The sequence below is a fragment of the Macaca mulatta genome, chromosome 2 (assembly GCF_049350105.2).
Source record: "Macaca mulatta isolate MMU2019108-1 chromosome 2, T2T-MMU8v2.0, whole genome shotgun sequence".
Taxonomy (NCBI): domain Eukaryota; kingdom Metazoa; phylum Chordata; class Mammalia; order Primates; family Cercopithecidae; genus Macaca; species Macaca mulatta.
In genome coordinates, this window is record NC_133407.1 from 113,412,992 (window position 1) to 113,440,841 (window position 27,850).

Below are 27,850 nucleotides of genomic sequence, written 5' to 3' on the forward strand. Positions count from 1 at the left end.
ACCACATTGGGCAAGTTTTAAATTTTTTGTAGAAATGGCATCTCCTTATGTTTCCCAGGCTGGTCTGGAACTCCTGGGCTCAAGCAATCCTCCTACCTTGGCCTCCCAAAGTGTTGGGATTACAGGTGTGAGCCACTGTGCCTGGATTTTTGTTTTTATATAGAGACAGTCTCAATATGTTGCCCAGGCTGGCCAGGAACTACTGGGCGCAAGCCATCCTCCCACATCAGTCTCCTGAGTAATTAAGACGACACACCCAGCAAGGATACACTTTAGCTACAACCTTGTAGCACCTCAGGTTCTAACATCTTCACTAAAGCTAGAAAAGAGAGGAAATATGGGGAAGAACACATCTAATTGTTACATTTCTTCAGCCTTCACTTTTCAGCTATGGCAAGTTACTTAACCTTTCTGGGCTCGGGTTTCCTTAACTACAAAAGGGGAGGCTGGGCCCGGTGGCTCATGCCTGTAGTCTCAGCACTTTGGGAAGCTGAGGCAGGTGGATCACCTGAGGTCAGGAGTTCGGGACTAGCCTGGCCAAGATGCTGAAACACTGTCTCTACTAAAACTACCAAAAAAATTAGCTGGGCGTGGTGGTGTGAGCCTGTAATCTCAGCTACTAGGGAGGCTGAGGCAGGAAAATTGCTTGAACCCTGAAGGCGGAGGCAGAGGTTGCGGTGAGCTGAGATCTTTCAGCCTGGGTGAAAGAGCAAGCAAGACTCTATCTCAAAACAAACAAACAAACAAACACAAAAAACGGTGGCTCATACCTGTAATCCAGCACTTTGGGAGGCTGAGGCGGGTGGGTCATAAGGTCAAGAGATCGAGACAATCCTGGCCAACATGGTGATACCCTGTCTCTACTAAAAATACAAAAATTAGCTGGGTGTGGTGGCACATGCCTGTTGTCCCAGCTACTGAGGAGGCTCAGGTGGGAGAATTGATTGAACCGGGGAGGCGGAGGTTGTAGTGAGCCAAGATCGTGCCACTGTACTGCAGCCTGGCGACAGAGTGACACTCCGTCTCAAAAAAAAAAGGGGGAAAATGTCATGCAGTTATTACAAGGATTAAATGAAATAATAGATGAAGTGCCAGCACCATGCCAGGCACATGGTGTGATAAAGTGTAGCAATTATTATTACCCCAGGAGATTAGGCTTAAACCAATAATAATTAGTTCCTTAATATGGTATACCTCTTAAGAGGATAAAGTATTATCTGATAAGTGAAAGACCCATCAATAAAGGCCTAGTTTGAGAAGCAAAGTCAAAATACCCGTAATTCTTTTTTTTTTTGAAACACAGTCTCTGTTGCACAGGCTAGGGTGCAGTGGCGTGATCTCGGCTCACTGCAACCTCCACCTCCCAGGTTCAAGCGATTTTCCTGCCTCAGCCTCCTGAGTAGCTGGATTACAGTGTCCACCACCATGCCCAGCTAATTTTTGCATTTTTATTAGAGATGAGGTTTCGCCATATTGGCTAGATTGGTCTCGAACTCCTGAACTCAGGTGATCCACCCACCTTGGCCTCCCAAAGTGCTGGGATTACAGTCATGAGCCACCTCACCTAGCCAAAATACCCACAGTTCTGTTCCTCCTCTTCCCTGAAAACTGTTAGCACTGGTGTGGCCTTAGTGCTCAAGGCTTAAACTTTGCTTTCCCATCTCTGCTTACTCCTTTACTCCCTTGGTTATCTCATCCATGCCTGTAGCTTTAGACATTAGCAATATGTTGATACCTCCCAGATTTGCATCTCTAGTACTGATCTTTATCCTGAACTCCAGACTGATGGAACCGACTTCCAGCTCCACATCTCACTTGTCTACTGGTTATCAGAAAACTCAACCTACCCAAAACTGAGCCCCTGCTCTTCCTACCAAAACTGTTCCTCCCATATCTTTCCCTTTCTTCCTTCATTCCAGTCCAACAGGTCTGTCTCCTGTTTCTGCTGTGGTCACACTGCTGCAAGTACCATCCTTCTGTGGTTGGATTTTTTCTTTCCTTGAGATGGGGTGTTGCTCTGTTGCTCAGGCTGAAGTACAGTGGCATGATTGTGGCTCCTCCCAAGTCTTTTTTTTTTTTTTTTTGACGCGGAGTCTTGCTCTGTGCCCCAGGCTGGAGTGCAGTGGCGCGATCTCGGCTCACTGCAAGCTCCGCTCCCCCGGGTTCACGCCATTCTCCTGCCTCAGCCTCCTGAGTAGCTGGGACTACAGGCGCCCGCCACCTCGCCCGGCTAATTTTCTTGTATTTTTAGTAGAGACGGGGTTTCACTGTGTTAGCCAGGATGGTCTCGATCTCCTGACCTCATGATCCGCCCGTCTCGGCCTCCCAAAGTGCTGGGATTACAGGCTCGAGCCACCGCGCCCGGCCACCTCCCAAGTCTTGTAGGCTGCTGAATTTGGTTTCTGTAAGAAGGGAGATGAAAAGTTGTCAGAGGGCTCCGAACAGAGAAATATCATAACCTGACTTCCACGTTAACAGGATTCCTCTGGTTGCTGTGTGGAAAACAGACTGAAGGTGGGAAAGGGGAGAAGCAGAACTGCTAGTTGGGAGGCTGCTGCAATAATCCAACCACATTGTTTGAACCTAGGAGTTCAAGGCTGTAGTGAGCTATGATTGTGCCACTGTACTGCAACCTCCACACCTTCCTGAACCTCACATTTCTCCCAAAACAATTCTGTTTCAGACTCCTTACTGATCCTTAAAAATCCTAGTCATGCTCACACCTCAGGGCCTTTGGCCTTGCTGTTCTTTCTGTCCAGAACATTCTTTCCCCAGGTATCCCAATAACTTTGTTCCTCATCTTCTTTGGGTCTTTATTCCAAGAGCTCAGTGAGGTCTTCCCTCACAGCTCTAAAGTTACAACTCCCCCCGCCCCGAACTCCTCACTCTCCTTCCCTCCCTTATTTTTTTCCATAGCATTACCACCACCAGAGAGATTGTGTATCTTTTTTTTTTTTTTTTTTTTTTTGAGATGGAGTCTCTGTCACCAGGCTGGAGTGCAATGGCACGATCTGAGCTCACTGCAACCTCTGCCTCCAGGGTTCAAGCAATTCTCCTGCCTCAGCCTCCCAAGGAGCTGGAACTACAGGCACACGCCACCAAGCCCAGCTAATTTTTGTATTTTTAGTAGAGATGGGGTTTCACCATATTGGCCAGAATGATCTCGATCTCTCGACCTCGTGATCTGCCCGCCTCAGCCTCCCAAAGTCTGGGATTACAGGCGTGAGCCACCACGCGCAGCCTTCCAGACAGTCTTGCTCAATCGCCCAGAGCTGGAGTGCAATGGCGTGATCTTGGCTCACTACAACCTCTGCCTCCCGGGTTCAAGTGATTCTCCCGCCTCAGCCTCCCTAGTAGCTGCAATTATAGGTGCAGGCCACCATGCCTGGCTAATTTTTGTATTTTTACTAGAGACGGGGTTTCACCATGTTGGCCAAGTTGGTCTTGTACTTGTAACCTCATGATCCACCCACTTTGGCCTCCCAAAGTGCTGGGATTACAGGCGTGAGCCTCCCTTCCCAGCCTAAGTCTGCTTTATTTTTGAATGCTTAATGGGCTTTTCTTGCAGCAGACTTTTTTGATCCCATAATGTTGAATTTAGGCTATAAAATCAGGTTACCTTCCCTAAGGGTCCACTGACAGGAACACCAGATGGCCAAGACTAGCAAGTCTTTCAACAATGTAGACAATACACCTAAGAACTTGAAGCTGGCAGTTGGAAGAACATTAGCTTGAAGATGCTGGAAATGATCTGCAAACCGAGTTGTGTTGCCCCGTTTTCTGCTAGATTGCTGACTTGCAGCTTCCTTCCAGTTCCTCTGTGACCTTGCACAAATCAGTCTTGGCCAGATTTATTGCCCAAGAGCTAGCAAGACCTGTGGAAGCCGAGTGACTTTTCCTTTATGGGTCAAACCTTTAACACAGATGAAACTTTTTTTTTTTGGCTTTTTTTGAGACAGAGTCTTGCTCTGTGCCCCAAGCCGGAGTGCACTGGTGCAATCTCACCTCACTGCAAACTCCACCTCCCGGGTTCAAGGGATTCTCCTGCCCCAGCCACCCGACCAGTTGGGATTACAGGCGCCTGCCACCATGCCCAGCTAATTTTTGTATTTTTAGTAGAGATGAGGTTTCACCATGGTGGTCAGGCTGGTCTTGAACTCCTGACCTCAGGTGATCCGCCCATCTTGGCCTCCCAAAATGCTGGGATTACAGGTGCCCGCCACCACGCCCGACTAATTTTTTTTTTTTTGTATTTTTAGTAGAGACGGGGTTTCACCATGTTAGCCAGGATGGTCTCTATCTCCTCACCTCGTGATCCACCCACCTCGGCCTCCCAAAGTGCTAGGATTACAGGCGTGAGCCACCGCGCCCAGCCTAAGTTTTGTATTATTAGTTGAGACGGGATTTCACTATCTTGGCCAGGCTGGTCTTGAACTCCCGACCTCGCGATTCACCCACCTCGGCCTTCCAAAGTGCTAGGATTACAAGCGTGAGCCACTGAGCCCGGTATCTTTCTTTTCCTTCTTTTTTTCTGAGACGTAGTCTTGCTCTATTGCCCAGGCTGGAGTCAGTAGCACAGTCTCGGCTCACTGCCTTCCGGGTTTAAGTGATTCTCTTGCCTCAGCCTCCCAAGTAGCTGGGATTACAGGCACGCGCCACCACGCCCGGGTAATTTTCGTATTTTTAGTAGAGATGGGGTTTCACCATGTTGGCCAGGCTGGTCTAGAACTCCTGACCTCGGGTGATCCACCCGCCGAGGCCTACCAAAGTGCTGGGATTACAGGCGTGAGCCACCGCGCCCCTCCAATCAGTTGGAGATGGCTTAAACTTAGTTCCGAAGAAGCTCCCTTCCATTTCTCTCACACTAACGGACAATAAGGAGGCCTCGAGGTAGGCAGGCCAGGGCCGTACCCAAGCTGCTGGCAGGGTGCAAACCTCAGGAAAGTTAAGCCACCAAAAAACTGAGAGGAAAGTACAAGAAGACCGACCAGGTGTCACAGAGCAGAGAGGCCCAACCGCAACCCCTAGCACGTCCCGCGGAGGAGGGCGGGCAAGCGCGCCTTCTTATTGGATGGCGATGGGCAGCGTGCTCGTACGCCCCACCCCAGAAGGCAAGCCCCCTGCGCGCGGGGCACGGCGGGAGTAAGAGTCTGCGGGAACTGCAGCTGTACTTCATCTCCCGGCGGGCCGAGCGCTGAAGGCAGCGGCGCGGCGCCTTTGTGGTAGCGGTGGCCCCGCGCGGAGGAAGTTCCGGTCTCCGCGGCTCTGGTTCGGTGGCGGAGGCTGAGGAGAAGGAGGAGCGGGCAGTGGAGGCTTCGCCGCCTTGGTAGGGGCCCGGGACTGGAGAGAGGGCGTGCCAGAACCTGCGGGGGAAGAGCCTGCAGACGGGCCCACTCTAGACGTTGCAGGCCTGCGCGGCCTGAAAGCTGTGGTTTCGGTGTCTCGGGGCAGCTGCGGCCTCGCTCGGGAAGAAGACCAAGCTACGGTGAGGTGAGGGAGGCGCCGCCCGTGGCGGGCCCGGGGCGGGGCCCGGCGCGGCGGTAGATTACCGGTCCCGCCGCGGAGCGGCCAGCTGTGAGGCTGGGGCCGGCGCGTGGTTGCGGCTCTGTGCTCGTAGACTTCGGAGCTGTAAGCGGGCTCTTCTTGCGGTTTTCCTGTTTCAGATCCAATTCTGAGGCATCACTAGGAAGGGAGTTCTTGTGCTTAGCGCGTAGTCTCGTCCTCAGACTTGGACAGACACAAGGGAGGCTCCGCCGCATCGGAGGGCACAAGAGCTCCGAGCCCGGTCGGCGGCGCGGTAGAACCTGGAGGCGGGGGAGTGGTCTGGTGGATTCTGCGCCCGTTAGGCAATGAAGGAGAAGGATGTCTTCTCGTATTCACTCTTTAGATTCCATTAGCGGTGTAAATAGGTGTTTTTCTCTTTAGTTTAGAATTGACGTTAGACTAATGGGTTCAACTTTGGGAATGCTTTTTTTTTTTTTTTTTTTTTTAAAGGAAGGGCTCTGTTTTGTAGGGTACATAAACCGTGAGCATAATTGTATTTTTTGCATATTCCAGGTTTGCCTGTGAAGGTCAGAGTAGCTGGATTTAAGTGAAGGAGTTCAGTAGACATGCAGGTGGTCACCTGGTTCATTTTCTGAACCCTGGATTGTGCCCTTGGCTTGCTAGTTTCCACCTTCCTATTGAGAAATGCCACCGGTGTGAATGATTTAAGTATGTCACCATTACTGAATTTGTGAGGTCTGTAAGGAGGAGTATCGAGAACTGGTGCGTGATGGTAGGACTGGCAGTGAAGAAAGTAACTAAATAATATGTTACCATTTTGGTGAAACACGAAAGTTGAATTTGAACCTTGTCTCAGAAGCTAGCACCTAACTAGTTACCTAACCTGCAGGACAGGTCCCAGGTCTCTCTTGATAGTTGTAGCACCTTTCCTTATAGAATTCTATTACCAGGCTGAGCCTGGTGGCTCACGCCTGTAATCCCAGCACTCTGGGAGGCTGAGGTGGGAGGATTGCTTGAGCTCAGGAGTTGGAGACCTGCGTGGGCACATAGCGAGACGCCGACTCTACAAAACATAAAATAGCCAGGGCCGGGCACGGTGGCTCACACCTGTAATCCCAGCACTTTGAGAGGCTGAGGCCGGCGGATCACCTGAGGTAGGGAGTTTGAGACCAGCCTGACTAACATGGAGTAACCCCGTCCCTACCAAAAATACAGAATTAGCTGGCATGGTGGTGCATGCTTGTAATCCCAGCCACTCGGGAGGCTGAGGCAGGAGAATCACTTGAACCCGGGAGGCGGAGGTTGTGGTGAGCTGAGATTGCTCCATTGCACTCCAACCTGGGCCACAAGAGCAAAACTCCGTCTCAAAAAAACAAAACAAAACAAAAAAAACCAAAACACAAAACTCAACAAAAACCAACATAGTAGAGGCAGCATTTTGCCTTATGCCCAGCTAATTTTTTGTATTTTTTTTAGTAGAGGTGGAGTTTCGCCATGTTGGCCAGGCTGGTCTTTAGCTACTGACCTCAGGTGATCCACCTACCTCGACCGTGAGCCTGGGCAACATGGCGAAACCCTGTCTCTACCAAAAAAAAACAAAAAAATTAGCCAGGCAAGATGGCATGCTCCTGTTAGCCCTAACTACTCAGGAGGCTGAGATGGGAAAATGGCTAGAGCTGGGGAGGTAGAGGTTGTAGTAAGGGTAGATCATGCCACTGCACTCCAACCTGGGCCATAGAGCAAGACTCTGTCTCAAAAAAAAAAATAAATAAATAAAATAAATAAATAAAACAAATTGTGGTAAATACATATTTTTATGTATGTTTATGTATATTTTAACAAAATTTGCCCTTTAAACCATTGTTAAGTATACAATTCAATGGTATTAATTACATTCACAATGTAGTACAAGCAACACCACTATTTCTGAAACTTTATTATCTCAAACAGAAACTTTGTAACCAGAGATGGCATGGTGGCTCACGCCTGTAAACCTAGCACTTCGGGAGGCCAAGGCGGGCAGATCACTTGAGGTCAGGAGTTCAAGAACAGCCTGGCCAACGTGGTGAAACCCCATCTCTACTAAAAATACAAAAATTAGCCATGCATGGTGGCATGTACCTGTAACCCCACCTACTAGAGAGGCAGAGGTTGCAGTGAGCTGAGATCATGCCATTGCACTCCAGCCTGGGCTACAGAGCCAGACTCCCATCTCAAAAAAAAAGAAAAAAAGAAACTGTAACCATTAAACAAGTTAACTTCCCATTTCCTCTTGTTTCTAATCTCTAATCTACTTTTTGTCTCTCTGAGTGTGCTTGTTCTAGCTACTGCAAATACTAAATGGAATCATACAGTATTGTTCTTTTTTGTGTCTGGTTTATTTCACTTAGTGTAATGGTTTCAAGGTTGATCCATGTTGGAGCGTGTATCAGAATTTCATTCCTTTTTATGGCTTAATCTGTTGTGTGTATACACCACATTTTGTTTATTAATTCATTTGTAGTAGACACTTGGGTTGTTTCTACCTTTTGACTATTGTAAATAATGCTGCTGTGATCATTGGTGTACAAATATCTCTTTGGGTCCCTGCTTTGAATTCTTTTGGGTATATACCCAGAAGGGAAATTGCTATATGGTAATTATTATTATTAATTATTTTATTTTATTTTTTTTTTTGAGACAGGGTCTTGCTCTGTTGCCCAGGCTGGAGTTCAGTGGCACAGTCATGGCTCACTGCAGCCTCGAACTCTTGGGCTCAAGCAGTCATCCCGCCTCAGCTTCCTGAGTAGCTGGGACTGCAGGCATGGGCTGCCACAACCAGCTAATTTTTTTGTTTGTTTAATTTTTATTTTTTGTGATGAAGTCTTGCCTTGTTGTCTAGGCTGGTCTCGAACTCCTGAATTCAAGTGATCCTCCTGCCTTGGCCTCCCAAAGTGCTGGGATTACAGGCATGAGCCACCACATCTGGCCCATAATTTTTTTTATTTTTATTTTTTTGTAGAGGCAGGGTCTCCCTATGTTGTTCATGCTGGTCTCGAACTCCTGGCCTCAAGCCGTTTTCCCTTCTTGGCCTCTCAAGGTACTGGGATTACAGGCATGAGCCACTGTACCCAGTTGATACTTGGTTATTACATGTTTAGCTTTTTGAGGAACCACCATACTGTTTTCCTCAATGACTGCATCATTTTACATTCTCACCAGTAATACGCAAGGGTTCCAATTTTCCCACATCCTCCCAAACACTTATTTTCTGTTTTTCCTCTTTTGGTAAATTTGTGTGTGTGTATGTGGTTTTTTATTTGTTTGTTTTTATAATAGCCATCCTAATGGGTGTGAAGTGGTATCTCATTTGTGTTTTCTTGGTTTTTGCTTGCTTGTACCTTTTTAACCATTTTTAAGTGTACCATTTAGTAGTAGTAAGTACATTCTTCTTCTTGTGCAGCCATCATAAAAATGCAGCTTCAGAACTTTTTTCATCTTCACAAACTGAGTTCCTGTACCCATTGAACAGTAAATCCCTATTCTCTCCTCCACTACCCCCTGACAATCACCATTCTGCTTTCTGTCTCTATGAATTTGACTACTCTAGGTGTCTCATGTAAGTGGAATCATATAATATTCGTTCTTTTGTGTATGGCTTATTTTACTTAGCATAATATCTTCAGGATTCATCCATCTTGTAGTATGTATCAGAATTTTATTCCTTTTTAAGGCTGAGTAATATTCCATTGTATGTATATACCACATTTTGTTTATCCATTCATCTGTTGATGGACATTTGGGTTGTTTCTACCTTTTTGCTATTGTGAATATAATGGTGCTATGAATATTGGTGTACAGGCCGGGCGCGGTGGCTCAAGCCTGTAATCCCAGCACTTTGGGAGGCTGAGATGGGCGGATCACGAGGTCAGGAGATCGAGACCATCCTGGCTAACACGGTGAAACCCCGTCTCTACTAAAAAATACAAAAAACTGACTGAGCGCGGTGGCGGGCACCTGTAGTCCCAGCTACTCGGGAGGCTGAGACAGGAGAATGGCGTAAACCTGGGAGGCGGAGCTTGCAGTGAGCTGAGATCCGGCCACTGCACTCCAGCCTGGGCGACAGAGTAACACTCTGTCTCCAAAAAAAAAAAGAATATTGGTGTACAAATATCTTTTTTTTTTTTTTTGAGACTAAGTGTTGTTCATGTCGTCTGGGCTGGAGTGCAGTGGCGCGATCTCGACTCACTGCAACTTCTGCCTCCTGGGTTCAGGTGATTCTCCTGCCTCAGCCTCCTGAGTAGCTGGGATTACAGATGTGTGCCACCATGCCTAGCTAATTTTTGTATTTTTAGTAGAGAAGGAGTTTCGCATGTTGGCCAGGCTGGTATTGAACTTCTGACCTCAGGTGATCCACCTGCCTCAGCCTCCCAAAGTGGTGGGATTACAGGTGTGAGCCACCGAGCCCAGCCACAAATATCAAGTCTTGACTTTCATTTCTTTTGGGAGTATATATACTCAGAAATGGAATTGACAGTTGACAGGTCAAATGGTAATTCTATGTGTAATTTTTTTTTTTTTTTTTTTTAAGACAGCATCTTTCTTTGTTGTCCAGGCTGGAGTGCAGTGGTGCAGTCACAGCTGTCTGCAGCCCTGACCTTCTCGGTTCAAGCTATCCTCTCACCTCACCCTCTTGAGTAACTGAGACTACAGGTGCACGCCACAACGGTTAGCTAATTATTTTATTTTATTTTTGTAGCTGTGGGATTTTGCTGGGTTGCCCAGGCTTTATGTATCATTTTTTGAGGAACTGCCTTACTGTTTTCCACACTGGTTGCACCATTTTACATTCTTTTTTTTTTTTTTTTTTTTTTGAGACGGAGTCTCGCTCTGCCGCCCAGGCTGGAGTGCAGTGGCTGGATCTCAGCTCACTGCAAGCTCCGCCTCCCGGGTTTACGCCATTCTCCTGCCTCAGCCTCCCGAGTAGCTGGGACTACAGGCGCCCGCCACCTCGCCCGGCTAGTTTTTTGTATTTTTTAGTAGAGACGGGGTTTCACCGTGTTAGCCAGGATGGTCTCGATCTCCTGACCTCGTGATCCGCCCGTCTCGGCCTCCCAAAGTGCTGGGATTACAGGCTTGAGCCACCGTGCCCGGCCACCATTTTACATTCTATCAGCAGTGCACAAAGGTTTTGTTATAGACTGAATTGTGTCCCCCTGAAAATTCATGTGTTGAAGCCCAAAGCCCCAGTGTGACTGTATTTGGAAATAGTACCTTTAAAGAGAAATTAAAAAGTTAGAAGATATCACAAGGGGCCAGGCGCGGTGGCTCACATCTGTAATTGCAGCACTTTGGGAGGCCAAGGCGAGTGGATCACAAGGTCAGGAGATCGAGACCATCCTGGCTAACTCGGTAAAACCCCGCCTCTACTGAAAATACAAAATATTAACTGGGTGTGGCGGCGTGCGCCTGTAGTCCCAGCTGTGGGGAGGCTGACAACTTGATCTTGGACTTCCAGCCTCCAGAGCTGTGAGAATAATTTCTGTGGCTTAAGCCTCCCAGTCCATGGTATTTTGTTATGGCAGTCCTAGCATACTGTATAATACAGGTTTCAGTTCAGTTTCTCTGCATCCTCCATATCCTGGCCAACACTTGTTATTTTCTTTCTTCTTTTTTTTTTTTTTGGAGACAGAAAATCTCGCTCTGTTGCACAGGTTGGAGTGCAGTGACACAATCTTGACTCACTGCAACCTCCGCCTCCCGGGTTCAAGCGATTCTCCTGCCTCTGCCTCCTGAGTAGTGGGATTACAGGCACCCACTGCCACGCCCAGCTAATTTTTGCATTTTAGTTGAGATGGCATTTCTCCATGTTGGCCAGGCTGGTCTTGAACTCCTGACCTCAGGTGATCTGCCAGCCTCAGCCTCCCAAAGCATTGGGATTATAGGCATGAGCCACCGGGCCCGGCATTTTGTTTATTTTTGAGACAGAATCTCACAATCTGTTGCCCAGGCTGGAGTGAAGTGGCATGATCTTGGCTCATCGCAACCTCTGCCTCCCAGGTTGAAGAGATTCTCATGCCTCAGCCTCCCGGGTAGCTGGGATTACAGGCGTGTAGTGCCATGCCTGGCTAATTTTTGTATTTTAGTAGAGACAGGGTTTCACCATATTGTCCAGGCTGGTCTTGAACTCCTGACCTCAAGTGATCTGTCCACCTTGGCCTCCCAAGGTGCTGGAATTACAGGTGTGAGCCACCTCACCCGGCCTATTTTCTGTTTTTTTTTTTTTTTTCCCCCAACAGTAGCTATCCTAGTGGATGTGAAGTGGTATCTTATTGTGGTTTTGATTTGCATTTCCCTGATGATAAGTGATGTTGAGCATCTTTTCATGTTCTCATTGGCTATTTGCATATCCTTTTTTTTTTTTTTTTTTTTTTTTTTTTTTTTTTGAGATGGAGTCTGGCTCTGTCGCCCAGGGTGGAGTGCAGTGGCCAGATCTCGGCTCACTGCAAGCTCCGCCTCCCGGGTTTACACCATTCTCCTGCCTCAGCCTCCCCAGTAGCTGGGACTACAGGTGCCCGCCACCTCGCCCGGCTAGTTTTTTGTATTTTTTAGTAGAGACGGTGTTTCACCGTGTTAGCCAGGATGGTCTCGATCTCCTGACCTTGTGATCCGCCTGTCTCGGCCTCCCAAAGTGCAGTGATTACAGGCTTGAGCCACCGCGCCCGGCCCAAGTTAATTTTTTATATATTTTGTTGTGTAAGTCCCACTTTATTGTTATGCATGTGGATATTCAGTTTTCGGAGTGCCATTTTCCATTTGGGAACAAGATTATACTTTCCCCATTGGATGTTCTTGACACCTTTGTTGAAAATCAATTGCCTGGAGTTCAAGACCAGCCTTGCCAACACGGCAAAATCCCGTCTGTACTAAAAATACCAAAATTCGCTGGGCATGATGGTGTGTGGCTGTATTCCTAGCTACTCAGGAGGCTGAGGCAGGAGAATCGCTTGAACTGGGAGACAGAGGCTGCAGTGAGCTGAGATCGCGCCACTGCCCTCTAGCCTGGGCGACAGAGTGAGACATGAGAATCTGTCTCAAAAAAAGAAAAAAAAAGAAAATTGACCATATATGTGAGGATTTATTTCTGGTCACTCCATTCAGTTGATTGGTCTTTATGTCTATCTTTATGTCCTTACTGCACTGTTGTGATGGCTGTAGCTAAATGGTACACTTAAAAATGGTTAAAATAGGCTGGGCATGGTGGCTCACACCTATAATCTTAGCACTTTGGGAGGCTGAGGCAGGCAGATTGCCTGTGCTCAGGAGTTCGAGACGAGCCTAGGCAACATGATGAAACCCTGACTTTACTAAAATACAAAAATTAGGCGGGTGTGGTATGTGCCTGTAATTCCAGCTGCTCGGGAGGCTGAGGCACAAGAATTGCTTGAGACTGGGTGCGGTGGCTCATGTCTATAATCCCAGCACTTTGGGAGGCCAAGGCAGGCAGATCACGAGGTCAAGAGATTGAGACCATCCTGGCCAATGTGATGAAACCCAGTCTCTACTAAAAATACAAAAAAATTAGCCAGGTGTTGTGGCGTGCACCTGTAGTCTCAGCTACTTGGGAGGCTGAGGCAGGAGGATCACTTGAACCCAGGAGGTGGAGGTTGTAGTGAGCCAAGATTGCGCCACTGTATTCCAGACTGGCGACAGAGGGAGACTGTGTCTCAAAAAAGAAAAAAGAAAAAAAAAAGAAGAATTGCTTGAACCCAGGAGCTAGAGGTTGCAGTGAGCTGAGATTGCACTATTGCACTCCAGCCTGGGCAACAGGGTGAGACTATTTACATACTCAATTTTTTTTTTTTTTTTTTTTTTTTGAGATGGAGTCTCACACTGTCACCCAGGCTGGAGTGCTGTGGCATGATCTCGGCTCACTGCAACATTCGCCTCCTGGATTCAAGCAATTTTCCTGCCTCAGGCTTTCAAGTAGCTGGGTTACAGGCACCTGCCACCATGCCTGGCTAATTTTTTGTATTTTTAGTAGAGATGGAGTTTCACTATGTTGGCCAGGCTGGTCTCAAATTCCTGACCTCGTGATTCGCTGGCCTCGGCCTCCCAAAGTGCTGGGACTACAAGTGTGAGCCACTGCACCCGATCCTACCCAAATATTTTACCATAATTATAAAATAATTTATTATTTTTATTTTTTCCTTTTAAATTCTTCAATCTTCTTTTGTTAATGCTCTGCTGAATCATAAAAAAATTATGAAATAAAAAGAATAGGTCTTGTTGATTCTTCTTTTTACTTACCTCCCCCTATTTACCCCATCTTACTTTATCAAAGAAAACATTTCATTTGAAACTTAACTGAAGTACATTCTCCCAGAGAGGAAAATCCTTCAGGACAACAATTTTTATTTTTATTTTTTTTGCTTGTTTTTTTGAGACCCAGTCTCATTGTGTCGCCGAGGCTGGAGTGCAGTGGCGCGATCTCAGCTCATTGCAGCTTCCACCTACTGGGTTCAAGCAATTCTGCCTCAGCCTGCCGAGTAGCTGGGACTACAGGCGCCTGCCACCATGCCCAGCGAATTTTTGTGTTTTTAGTAGAGACAGGGTTTTTACCATGTTGGCCAGGATGGTTTCAATCTCATGACCTTGTGATCTGCCCACTTTGGTCTCCCAAAGTGCTGGGTATACAGGTATGAGCCAAGGCGATCGGCCAATTTTTTGTATTTTTAGTAGAGACAAGGGTTCACCGTGTTCGCCAGGATGGTCTTGATCTCCTGACCTTGTGATCAGCCCACCTCTCAAACTGCTGGGCTTACAGGCCTGAGCCACTGTGCCCAGCCTTTTTATTTTTTTATTTTATTTTATTCTCAACCTCCTGGGTAGCTGGGATTACAGGCGCATACCACCACGCTTAGCTAATTTATGTATTTTTAGTAGAAATGGGGTTTCGCCATGTTGGCCATGCTGGTCTTGAATTCCTGGTCTCAAGTGTTATCTACCTGCCTCCGTCTCCTAAAGTGCTGAGACTACAGGCATGAGCCACTGCGCCCAGACTACACTTAAAATTTTCAAATTGAACGGCCGGGCGCGGTGGCTCAAGCCTGTAATCCCAGCACTTTGGGAGGCCGAGACGGGCGGATCACGAGGTCAGGAGATCGAGACCATCCTGGCTAACACGGTGAAACCCAGTCTCTACTAAAAAATACAAAAAACTAGCCGGGCGAGGTGGCGGGCGCCTGTAGTCCCAGCTACTCGGGAGGCTGAGGCAGGAGAATGGCGTAAACCCGGGAGGCGGAGCTTGCAGTGAGCCGAGATCGCGCCACTGCACTCCAGCCTGGGTGACAGAGCCAGACTCCATCTCAAAAAAAAAAAAAAAAAAAAAAAATTTTCAAATTGAGATCTTTTGGGGGGCAAGGGTGCTTCTTGCAGCCACTAATTCCAGCTCTTGAGTGCATATTAAAGTTGCTACTGTTTAAAAACTTGTAGTTGGATCCAGGGAGTGGGTAGGTGGTCAGAGTAACCCTTGCTTCTTGGTGTCTCCTTGATGCTCTTAGCTGAATATCCTGTGTAGCCCACAACATTTACTTTGGGAAAAAGAATGAAAGGCAAAACATTAAAAATAGAATTACCATATGATCTAGCAATTTTACTTCTGGATATATATCCAAAATAATTGAAAACAAAGAAAAAGAAAAACAGAGTCTCGACGAGATATTTGTACCCATGTTCACAACAGCATTATTCACATTAGCTAAAATGTGGAAGCAACCCAACTATTCATTGATGGATGAATAGAAAAGGAAAATGTGGTATGTACATGTAACTGAAAATTATTCAGTGTTAAAAAGGAAGGTAATTCTGACATACTACAACATGGATGAACTTTAAGGACATTATGCTAAGTGAAATAAGCCAGTCATGTAAAAGACAAATACCATATAATTTCACTTATATGAGACACTTTGAGTAGTCAAAATCATAGAAACAAAATGGTTGTCAGGGATGGTGTGAGGGATGAATCAGCAGTTACTATTTCTTTTTTTTGTTTTTGTTTTTTGAGATGGGTTCTTGCTCTGTTGCCCAGGCTGGAGTGCAGTGGTATGATCTTGGCTTACTGCAACCTCCGCCTCCCAGGTGCAAGCAATCCTCCCACCTCAGCCTCCTCAGTAGCTGGGACTACAGGTATGTTCCACCTCGCCTGGCATGTGTGTGTGTGTGTAGACAAGGTTTTGCCGTGTTGCCCAGGTGTGTGTGTGTGTATGTGTGTGTGTGTAGACAAGGTTTTGCCGTGTTGCCCAGGTGTGTGTGTGTGTGTGTGTGTGTGTGTGTGTGTAGACAAGGTTTTGCCGTGTTGCCCAGGCTGGTCTCGAACTCCTGAGCTCAAGCAGTCCACCTTTTTCAACTTTCCAAAGTGCTGGGATTACAGACAAGGGCCACTGTGCCTGGCCTTTACTATATTTTATTTTATTTATTTATTATTTATTTATTTATTTTGAGATGAAGTCTTACTCTGTTGCCCAGGCTGGAGTGCAGTGGCGCAATCTTGGCTCACTGCATCCTCTGCCTCCCAAGTTCAAGTGATTCTCCTGCCTCAGCCTCAAGTTATTATTATTATTATTATTATTATTATTTTGTTTTCTTGAGACGGAGTCTCACCCTGTTGCCCAGGCTGGAATGCAGTGGCGCAAATTCAGCTTACTGCAACCTCCACCTCCTGGGTTCAAGTGATTCTCCTGCCTCAGCCTCCCCAGTAGCTGGGACTACAGGTGCCCACCACCACGCCTGGCTAATTTTTGTACTTTTAGTAGAGACGGGGTTTCACCATTTTGGTCAGGCTGGTCTTAATCTCCTGATCTTGTGGTCTGTCTGTCTCGGCCTCCCAAAGTACTGGGATTATAGGCGTGAGCCACCACGCCCTGCTTTATTATTATTATTATTTATTTTTATTTTTATTTTTTTGTCTGAGATGGAGTGTTGCTCTTTCACCCAGGCTAGAATGCAGTGGCACGATCTTGGCTCAGTACAGCCTCTGCCTCCCGGGTTCAAGTGATTCTCCTGCCTCAGCCTCCCAAGTATCTGGGACTACAGGTGCGTGCCACCGTGCCCAACTAATTTTTGTATTTTTAGTAGGGATGGGGTTTCACTGTGTTGGTCAGGATGGTCTCTATCTCTTTACCTCGTGATCCACCCGCCTTGGCCTCCCAAAGTGCTGGGATTACAGGCATGAGCCAGTGTGCCTAGCCCCAGTTTTTGTATTTTTAGTAGAGACGGGGTTTCAGCATGTAGGCCAGGCTGGTCTCAGACTCCTGACCTCAAGTGAGCTGCCCACTTCAGCCTCCTAAAGTGCTGGGATTACAGATGTGAGCACTGTGCCCAGCCCCTTTACTATGTTTTAAATTAGGTTACTTGTTTTTCTTTTTTTTTTTTTTTTTTGGAGACAGAGTCTTGTTGCCCAGGCTGCCAGGCTGGAGTACAATGGTGCCATCTCGACTCACCACAACCTCTGCCTTCCGGGTTCAAGCGATTCTCCTGCCTCAGCCTCCCGAGTAGCTGGGATTACAGGCATGTACCACCACGCCAGCTAATTTTGTATTTTTAGTAGAGACGGGGTTTCTCCATGTTGGTCAGGCTGGTCTCCAACTCCCGACCTCAGGTGATCCACCTGCCTCGGCCTCCCAAAGTGTTGGGATTACAGGCGTGAGCCACTGCGCCTGGCCTATTTTTCTTTTTGTTACTGAGTTGAAATCATTTTTTATATATTTTAGATACAAGTCACTTATCAAATATGTAATTTGCACAAATTTTCTCTCATTTAAACCAAAAAATTATACAGATGGGGGTTTTGCTGTGTTGCCCAGGTTGGTCTTGAACTCCTGGTCTCAAGTGATCCTCTGACCTTGGCCTCAAAAAGTGCTCTGATTATAGGCATGAGCCGATGTGCCCAGCTTACCTTTTTTTCTTTTCCTTTTTTTTTTTTTTGAGACAGGGTCTTGCTCTGTTGCCCAGGCTGGAGTGCAGTGGTACAATCATGGCTTACTGCAGGCTGAAACTCCCATGCTCAAGTGATCCTCCCATTTTAGCCTCCCAAGTAACTGGGACCATAGGGGCGTGCCATCACACCTTGCTAATTTTTTTTTTTTTTTTTTGAGATGGAGTCTTGCTCCGTCCTAGAATGGAGCAATCTTGGCTCACTGCAAACTCCACCTCCCAGGTTCAAGAGATTCTCCTCCCTCAGCCTCCTAAGTAGCTGGGACTACAGGCATGTGCTACCACGCCCAGCTAATTTTTGTATTCTGAGTAGAGATAGGATTTCACCGTGTTGGCCAGGCTGGTCTCAATCTCTTGACCTTGTGATCTGCCTGCCTTAGCCTCCCAAAGTGCTGGGATACCAGGTGTGAGCCACTGCACGCAGCCTTTTTTTTTTTTGAGACAGTCTCACTCTGTTGCCCAGGCTGTAGTGCAGTGACACATTCTCGGCTCACTGCAACCTCTGCCTTCTGGGTTCAAGTGATCCTCCTGCCACAGCCTCCTGAGTAGCTGGGATTACAGGCATGTGCCACCACGCCTGGCTAATTTTTGTATTTTTAGTAGAGACAGGTTTCACCATGTTGGCCTACCTGGTCTTGAATTCCTGACCTCAGATGATCTGCCCGCATCAGCCTCCCAAAGTACTGGGCTTACAAGTGTGAGCCACCACGCCCAGCTGGACCTGGCTAATTAAAAAAAAAATTTTATAGGCTGGGCGGGGTGGCTCAGACCTGTAATCCTAGTATTCTGAGAGGTGGAGGCGGGGTAATCGCCTGAATCAGGAGTTTAAGACCAGCGCGGGCAGCATGACAAAATCCTGTATCTACCAGAAATACACAAAAAAATTATCCGAGCATGGTCGTGCATGTTTGTAGTCCCAGCTACTGAGGAGGCTGAGGTGACAGAGTGAGATAAGGTCTCAGAAAAAAAAAAAAAATTTGTAGAGACAAGGTCTCAGTATTTTGCCCAGGATGTTCTCAAACTTCTGGGCTCAAGCCATCCTTGTGCCTCAGCCTCCCAAAGTATTGGAATTACAGGTGTGAGCCACTGTGTCTGGCCTATGTATAGACTCTTAATTCTGTTTTCTTGGTCTGTATGTCTATACTATATCAATGTCACACTGTCTTGATTACTGTAGCTTTGTGGTGAGTTTTGGAATTGGGAAGTGTCAGTCCTCTAACTTTGTTGTATATATTCTTTTTTTTTTTTTTTTTTTTTGAGACGGAGTCTTGCTCTGTCGCCCAGGCTGGGGTGCAGTGGCCGGATCTCAGCTCACTGCAAGCTCCACCTCCCGGGTTTACGCCATTCTCCTGCCTCAGCCTCCTGAGTAGCTGGGACTACAGGCGCCCGCCACCTCGCCCGGCTAGTTTTTTGTATTTTTTAGTAGAGATGGGGTTTCACCGTGTTAGCCAGGATGGTCTCGATCTCCTGACCTCGTGATCCACCCGTCTCGGCCTCCCAAAGTGCTGGGATTACAGGCTTGAGCCACCGCGCCCGGCCTGTTGTATATATTCTTTTCTGTTTTGCTCAGATATTACCGGGTTGCAAATATTTTGCACACTTTTTTTTTTTTTTTTTTGAGATGGAGTCTTGCTTTGTCACCCAGGCTGGAGTGCGGTGGCGCGATCTTGGTGCACTGCAAGCTCTGCCTCCCAGGTTCACACCATTCTCCTGCCTCAGCCTCCCTAGCAGCTGGGACTACAGGCACACTCCGCCATGCCAGGCTAATTTTTTTGTATTTTTAGTAGAGACGGGGTTTCACCATGTTAGCCAGGATGATCTCGATATCCTGATCTTGTGATCCACCCGCCTTGGCCTCCCAAAGTGCTGGGATTACAGGCGTGCGCCACTGCGCCCCGCATTGCACGTGTTTTTAGAACTTAATACATAATAGCTTATCCTGTATCAATTAACATAACTACTTTATTTATTCTTAGAGTTGCATAGTGTTTTTTTTTTCTTTTTGTTTTGAGACTGAGTCTCGCTCTGTTGCCCAGGCTGGAGTGCAGTGGTGTGATCTTGGCTTAAGCAACCTCTGCCTCCTGGGATCAAGCCTTGGGATCCTCCTACCTCAACCACTGCAGTATTTGGGACTACAGACACCTGCTACCACACCCAGTTAATTTTCGTATTTTTTGTAGATACAGGGTCTCTACTGATGTGCATTTACGCTTTATTTTATATATATATGTGTGTGTGTATATATGTATGTGTATATATATATATAGAAACGAAGTTTTGCTCTTGTTGCCCAGGCTGGAGTGCAGTGGCATGATCTTGGCTCACTGCAACCTTTGCCTCCCAGGTTCAAGCAATTCTCCTGCCTTAGCCTCCTGAGTAGCTGGGATTACAGGCGTGAGCCACTGCGCCCCGCCCAGCCCTGTTTTTAAAAAATGTATCCTAGGCTGGGTGCAGTGGCTTACGCCTGTAATCATAGCCCTTTGGGAGGCTGAGGCGGCTGGATCACCTGAGGTTCAGAGTTCGAGTCCAGCCTGGACAACATGGTGAAACCCTGTCTGTACTAAAAATACAAAAATTAGCTGGGTGTAGTGGCAGGCGCCTGTAATCTCAGCTTCTTGGGAGACTGAGGCAGGAGAATCGCTTGAACTCGAGAGACGGTGGTTGTAGTGAGCTGATATCGTGCCATTGCACTCCAGCCTGGGTGACAAGAGCAAAACTCTGTCTCAAAAAAAAAAAAAAATGTATATATATATGTATATATATTCTACTAATATTTTGTGATTAGAGAGTTTAAACTATTTACATTTAAAGTAATTACTGATAAGTAGGGACTTTTGCCATTTTGCTACTACTGTTATATTTAGCTGATTGTTTTTTTGTAGTGAAATTTTTTTTTTTTGTTTTTTTTTGAGAGCGTGAGACTGTTGCCTAGGCTTTGGTGAGCAAAATAGTGCAGTGGCACAATCTCATCTCACTGCAACTCAGCTCAAGTGATCCTCCTGTCCCAGTCTCCTGAGTAGCTGATACTGCAGGTGTGCCACCACCATGCCTGGCTAATTTTTGTATTTTTTGTAGAGATAGGGTTTTGCCATGTTGCCTAGGCTGGTCTCGAACTGGGCTCAAAAAATCTACCTGCCTTAGCCTTCCAAAACGTTGGGATTACAGGCATTAGCCACTTTCCGCCCCCAACCCTCATCCCTTCTTTTTTTTTTTTTCCTTGAGTCGGAGTTTCTCTCTTGTTACCCAGGCTGGAGTGCAATGGTGCGATTTCAGCAGACCGCAAACTCTGCCTCCCGGGTTCAGGCATTCTCCTGCCTCTGCCTCCCAAGTAGCTGGGATTACAGGCATGCACCATGAAGCCCGGCTCATTTTGTATTTTTAGTAGAGATGGGGTTTCTCTATGTTGGTCAGGCTGCTCTTGAACTCCCGACCTCAGGTGATCTGCCCGCCTTGGCCTCCCAAAGTGCTGGGATTACAGGCGTGAGCCGTCACGCTTGACTCACCCTTTTTAAATTTTTATTATCTTTTTTTTCTTTTTAAGAGACAAGGTCTTGCTGTGTTGCCCAGGTTAGAGTACAGTGGTGAGATCATAGCTCACTGGAGCCTTGGACTCCTGGGCTCAAGTAATCCTCCCGCTTCATTCTTCCCAAGTAACTGGAACTGCAGGCATACACCACCTGCCTTTTTTTTTTTTTTTTAATTTTTCATAGAGATGGGGTCTCACTATATTGCCTAGACTGGTCTCAAACTCAAGCAACTGGCTTCCTGAAGTGCTGGGATTACAGATGTTAGCCACTGGCCTGTAGTGAAAATGTTTTGACTCTCTTCTCATTTTCTTTCTTTTCTTTTTTTTTTAAAGTAGAGATAGGGTCTCAGTATATGGCCCATGGTGGTTTCAGACTCCTGAGCCCAAGCAATCCTCTCACCTCGGCCCGCCAGTGCTTGTCATGCTAGGATGACAAGCATGAGCCACTGTGCCTAGCCTCTTCTCATTTTCTTTTTTTCTTTTTAGTGCATAAGGAGGCAACCTCATTTTCTTATGTGTGTATTCTAAAGATATATTTGCAGTTACCATGGGAATTACACTTAACATCTCAGTTATAATCTAATTTGAATTTATACTAACTTAAGTTCCATAGTATACAAATCTCTGCTCCTATCCAGCTCCTTTCTCTTCCCTTTTCTGTTAAGTCATGGATTACATCTTTGTAAATTGTATCTCAGTAACCTAGATTAATAATTTTTTATGCATCTGTCTTTTAGATCACATTGAAAATGAAAAGCAGGAGTTACAAAGCAAAATTGCAATAATGCTAGTTTTTACAGTTGCCCCTGTATTTGCCTTTACCAGAGATCTTTCTTTTCTTTCTTTCTTTTTTTTTTTTTTTTTTTGAGCTGGAGTCTCGCTCTTTCACCCAGGTTGGAGTGCAATGAATGGCACGTGCGATCTCAGCTGACTGCAACCTCTGCCTCCTGGATTCAAAAGATTCTCTTGCCTCAGGCTCCTGAGTAGCTGGGACTGTAGTTGTATGCCACTACACCTGGCTGATTTTTGTATTTTTAGTAGAGACGGGGTTTTGCCATGTTGGCCAGGCTGGTCTTGAACTCCTGACCTCAGGTGATCCACCTGCCTCGGCCTCCTTAAGTGCTGGGATTACAGGTGTGAGCCACCATACCCGGCCGAGATCTTTATTTCTTCACATAGCTTCATGTCTAGCTTTTTAAAATTCATTCTGGGCCAGGCGCGGTGGCTCACGCCTGTAATCCCAGCACTTTGGGAGGCTGAGGTGGGCAGATCACGAGGTCAGGAGATCGAGACCTTCCTGGTTAACACAGTGAAACCCCATCTCTACTAACAATACAAAAATTAGCTGGGTGTGGTGGTGGGCGCCTGTAGTCCCAGCTACTCAGAAGCCTGAGGCAGGAGAATGGTGTGAACCGGGAAGGCAGAGCTTGCAGTGAGCTGAGATCGCGCCACTGCACTCCAGTCTGGGTGACAGAGTGAGACTCCATCTCAAAAAAAATTAAAAAGGCCGGGCGCAGTGGCTGAAGCCTGTAATCCCAGCACTTTGGGAGGCTGAGACGGGCGGATCACGAGGTCAGGAGATTGAGACTACCCTGGCTAACATGGTGAAACCCCATCTCTACTAAAAAACACAAAAAACTAGCCGGGTGCCCGCCTGTAGTCCCAGCTACTCTGGAGGCTGAGGCAGGAGAATGGCGTAAACCTGGGAGGCGGAGCTTGCAGTGAGCTGAGATCCGGCCACTGCACTCCAGCCTGGGCGATAGAGCGAAACTCCGTCTCAAAAAAAAAAAAAAAAAAAAAAAAATAAAAAAATTCATTTTGAAGAATTCCCTTTTTTTTTTTTTCTAAAAACAAAAAAACGGAGTCTCACTCTGTTGCCCCGGCTGGAGTGCCGAGTGCTGTGGCATGATCTCAGCTCACTGCAACTTCTGCCCCCCAAGTTGAAGTGATTCTCCTGCCTCAGCCTCCTGAGTAACCCGGGATTACAGGCGCCTGCCACCGCACCTGGCTAATTTTTGTATTTTTAGTAGAGGCGGGTGTCACCATCTTGGCCAGGCTGGTCTTGAACTCCTGACGTTGTGATCCATCCACCTCGGCCTCGCAAAGTGCTGGGATTACAGGTGTGAGTCACCGCGCCTGGACTGAAGAATTACCTTTTAGCATTTCTTACAGGGTCTGTATAGTGGTAATGAACCTCCCTCAGCTTTTGTTTATCTGAGAATGTCTTGATTTTTTTCCTTTTTTTTTTTGAGACAGAGTCTTGCTCTGTCACCCAGGCTGGAGTGCAGTGGTGTGCTCTTGGCTCATTGAAAGCTCCGCCTCCCGGGTTCACTCCATTCTTCTGGGTTCAAGCCATTCTCCTACCTCAGCCTCCCGAGTAGCTAGGACTACAGGCGCCCCTCATCACACCCAGCTAATTTTTTTTTTTTTTTGTATTTTTAGTAGAGACGGGGTTTCACTGTGTTAGCCAGGATGGCCTCGATCACCTGACCTCGTGATCCACCCGCCTTGGCCTCCCAAATTGCTGGGATTACAGGTGTGAGCCTCCATGCCTGGCCAATGTTTTTCCTTATTTTTTTGAAGGACAGTTTAGCCATATACAGAATTCTTGGTTGGCAATTTATATTTAGGGTTTTTTTTTTTTTTTTTTTTTTTTTTTTTAGATGGAGTCTTGCTCTGTTGCCCAGGCTGGAGTGCAGTGGCATGACCTCGGCTCACTGCAACCTCTGCCTCCAGGGTTCAAGTCATTCTCCTGCCTCAGCCTCCCAAGTAGCTGGGACTACAGGTGCTCGCCACTATGCCCGGCTAATTTTTTGTATTTTTAGTAGAGACGGGATGTCACCATGTTGACCAGGCTGGTCTCGAACTCTTGACCTCAAGTGATCCACCCACCTCAGCCTCCCAAAGTGCAGGGATTACAGGCATGAGCCACTGCGCCCTGCCTAGGTCTTATATGATCATACATTTTGCCTTGGCATTCATATGGCTTTCTGAATTTCCCCATATACATGTTGCTTTGGAATGTCCTAATTTGCCGAAGAATTTCACCTCAACTTCTGTGGGCATCTATCTGTAATCTCTTGTCCCAAGTGCCTGTTAGTCTGTAGTCTGCTTTGCAGCTTTCATTAGCAATACCTGCTGCTTTCTCTGCCTGAATTTTGTGTTAGGTTGAAATAGAAGCATGCACCTTATGTGTGTCCTTCAAATACCCCCCGAGACAGGGTAGAACAGATATGTACGATAATTTGCAAATAAGGTCTGCTTTGCTCTTTGAGGGAGGAGCTGGGAATTGGGCTTCTTCTGCTTTAAGACAAAAACCACTGCCATGCTGGAAAGGGGGTAGGGCAAGGGTGAATAAAAACACTACAAAACTTTCCTTCTGTTTTGAAGATGGCTTTTTCTTGATTGGATATTTGCTTGTAAACCTTGGACTATTTTCTAAAACTCAGTCACAGTTGGTTCAGACAGTTACTGCTTGTTTTTCTGATGTTTCTATGGAGGAATGAGACCTTGAAACTTCCTAGTCTGCCATTTTGATGACCTATGGGCTGTCTTTTTACTCTCTTGATAGTGTCCTTTGATACACAGAAGTCTTTAATTTTGATGAAGTCCGTTTATCTACTTTTTCTTTTAAAGTTCCTTGTGCTTTAGGGGTCATATTTAAGAAATCATTGCCAAATCCAAGGTCATAAAGATTTGCCTCTTTTTCAGTAGCTATAACAAAGGTCCTGGAAATAACTTCTCATCTTGACTTGAGGTATATGTCTGTCTTCAAAGCAATGACTGTGGTGAGGGTGATAGATTATTCTGATTGGTCATGCTGGATGGTGTCCGATCAGGTCTGAGACAGTGGGGTTGATACTACAATGCCGTTTCCAAAAAGGAAGGGCTAATGAGCGCTAGAAAAATCAGTAAATACTTATTTCATTTAGTAAATGTGAAGCATTCATAGTTCATTGAAAAGTTTGTGGTGCCCAGAATACTTTTTTTTGAGACAGTCTCACTCTGTTTCCTGAGCTGGAATGCAGTGGTGTGATCTTGGCTCACTGCAGCCTCAACCTCCCGGGTTCAAGCGATCCTCCCACTTCAGCCTTCCAGGAAGCGGGGACTACACATAGTCAGCATGCCTGGCTAATGTTTGTGGTGTTTTTTTTTTTTGTTTTTTTTTTGTTTTTTTTTTTTTAAAGATGAAGTCTCGCTCTGTCGCCCAGGCTGGAGTGCAGTGACATGATCTTGGCTGACTGTAGCCTCTGCCTCCGGGGTTCAAGCATTTCTCCTGCCTCGGCCTCCTGTGTAGCTGAGATTATAGGTGCCTGCTACCACACCTGGCTAATTTTTGTATTATTATTATTATTTTTTAATTGAAACGGAGTCTCGCTCTGTCCCCCAGGCTGGAGTGCAGTGGCACGATCTTGGCTCACTGCAAGCTCCTCCTCCCGGGTTCATGCCATTCTCCTGCCTCAGCCTCCTGAGTTGCTGGGACTATAGGTGCCTGCCACTGCGCCCGGCTAATTTTTTGTATTTTTGTAGAGACAGGGTTTCACCGTGTTAGCCAGGATGATCTCGATCTCCTGACCTCGTGATCCACCCGCCTCCACCTCCCAAAGTGCTGGGATTACAGGCATGAGCCACCGCGCCCGGCCAATTTTTGTATTTTTAGTAGAGATGAGAGTTCATCATGTTGCTTAGGCTAGTCTCAAACTCCTGACCTCAAGTGAGCCACTTGCCTCAGCCTCCCAAAGTTCTGGTAATTTCTGTATTTTTTGTAGAGATGGGGTTTTGCCATGTTGCCCAGGCTGGTCTCAAACTCCTTGGCTCAAGTGGTCTGCCTGCCTTGGCCTCCCACAGTGTTGAGGTACAGGAATGAGCCACCGTGCCCGACCCCAGAGTACACATTTTAATTAAAAATGTATTTTTCTGGCTGGGCACAGTGGCTCACGCCTGTAATTCCAGCACTTTGGGAGGCTGAGGTGGGTGGATCACGAGGTCAGGAGTTCGAGATCAGCCTGGCCAATATGGTGAAACCCCGTCTCTACTAAAAATATAAAAATTAGCCGGGCATGGTGGCACATGCCTGTAGTCCCAGCTACTCAGGAGGCTGAGGCAGAAGAATCACTTGAACCCGGGAGGCAGTGGTTGCGGTGGGCCGAGATCATGCCACTGGACCCAGCCTGGGCAACAGAGAGAGACACTGTCTCAAAAAAAAAAAAAAAAAAGTATTTTTATTATTATAAATTTATTATATAAATGTTTAAAAGTGACTTCCAGCTGGGTGCGGTGGCTCATGCCTGTAATCCTAGCACTTTGGGAGGCCGAGGTGGGCGGATTACTTGAGCTCAGGAGTTTGAGACCAGCCTCGGTAACACGGTGAAAACCCGTCTCTATTAAAATACAAAAAAATTAGCTGGGCGGGCCGGCGTGTGCCTGCAGCTACTCGGGAGGCTGAGGCAGGATAATTGCCTGAACCTGGAGGTTGCAGTGGGCTGAGATTGCACTGTTGCACTCTAGCCTGGGCGACAGAGCGAGACTCCATCTCTTAAAAAAAAAAAGAGGCCGGGCGCGGTGGCTCAAGCCTGTAATCCCAGCACTTTGGGAGGCCGAGACGGGCGGATCACGAGGTCAGGAGATCGAGACCATCCTGGCTAACACGGTGAAACCCCGTCTCTACTAAAAAAAATACAAAAAACTAGCCGGGCGAGGTGGCGGGCGCCTGTAGTCCCAGCTACTCGGGAGGCTGAGGCAGGAGAATGGCGTAAACCTGGGAGGCGGAACTTGCAGTGAGCCTAGATCCGGCCACTGCACTCCAGCCGGGGCGACAGAGTGAGACTCCGTCTCGAAAAAAAAGAAACAAAAGACCTTCAGAGTTATTGCTGTTGATGTGGTCCCTGATAAACCAAGCAGTGGGAAACTAGTTTAGCTTTTAGTTCACATTCTAAAATACTAATTTTTGTGGTTTATTTTGTACAGGTACTGCTATAACCAGAATTTGGTAGAAAAAGGATCTACTCGTTGGGGCCCTCTTGATAAAAAGAGATGTGGGGGGATTCTCGACCTGCAAACAGAACTGGACCTTTTCGGTAAGTTCTGAAATTTTAATATTGAAATTGCCAGTGTTTTAATTATAAATATGTAACATTTTGGGCTACTATAAATGCAGATGATTTCTCTGTGGAGAAATAGTTTTTGGTTTTTTAAAAACAGAAACTTGACCGGGCGCGGTGGCTCACGCCTGTAATCCCAGCACTTTGGGAGGCTGAGGCGGGCAGATCACGAGGTCAGGAGATCGAGACCATCCTGGCTGGTTGCCGGCGCCTGTAGTCCCGGCTACTCGGGAGGCTGAAGCAGGAGAATGGCCTGAACCCGGGAGGTGGAGCTTGCAGTGAGCCGAGATCATGCCACTGCACTCCAGCCTGGGTAACAGAGCAAGACGCCGTCTCAAAAAAAAAAAAAAAAAAAAAATAGAAAATCAATTTGGAAAATAATTTCGAAAATGATTGTGAGACTGAATACCCAGCATGCCAAATGTTTTGTCATATAACATTTTAAGTTTTTATTTATTTAGTTAGTTTTTGAGACAGAGTCTCACTCTCTCTCCCAGGCTGGAGTGCAGTGGTGCGATCTTGACTTACTGCAACCTCCGCCTCCCGTGTTCAAGTGATTCTCCTGCCTCAGCCTCCTCAGTAGCTGGGATTACAGGCGCGTGCCACTATGCCCGGCTAATTTCATTATTTTAATATTAAAAAATACCCAAATATTTTGTTTCTTTTTGTCTCTTAGCAAAGGAATACGTATTTGGCTAGTAAGGAAAGCTAGTGAAATGTACATAAATGTTTATAAAAGTTG

General features: G+C 46.8%; 2 protein-coding genes across 41 annotated transcripts in view; one reads left to right on the forward strand and one right to left on the reverse strand.

The window, feature by feature from the left end:
• Window positions 1-5,019, reverse strand: part of MON1A (MON1 homolog A, secretory trafficking associated) — a 31,444-nt gene extending 26,425 nt beyond the window's left edge. For both annotated transcript variants that reach the window (XM_077992744.1, XM_028844141.2), the window contains exon 1: window positions 4,459-5,019. The gene's annotated coding sequence lies outside the window, so the exon portion shown is untranslated. The remainder of the gene's footprint in view (window positions 1-4,458) is intronic.
• Window positions 5,020-5,250: 231 nt separating this feature from the next.
• RBM6 (RNA binding motif protein 6) overlaps window positions 5,251-27,850 on the forward strand; it is a 124,131-nt gene continuing 101,531 nt past the window's right edge. For 14 of the 39 annotated variants that reach the window (XM_077992658.1, XM_077992640.1, XM_077992641.1 and 11 more), the window contains exons 1-2: window positions 5,251-5,490; window positions 26,975-27,084. Coding sequence is in view for 9 of the 39 variants with exons in the window: in XM_077992635.1 (XP_077848761.1) it covers window positions 27,041-27,084 (44 nt within the window). In the remaining 30 variants the exon portion in view is untranslated. Of the gene's footprint in view, window positions 5,491-10,099; window positions 10,213-26,974; window positions 27,085-27,850 lie in introns of those variants that run through there. The other 25 variants (XM_077992660.1, XM_077992643.1, XM_077992644.1 and 22 more) reach the window with 4 other exon arrangements.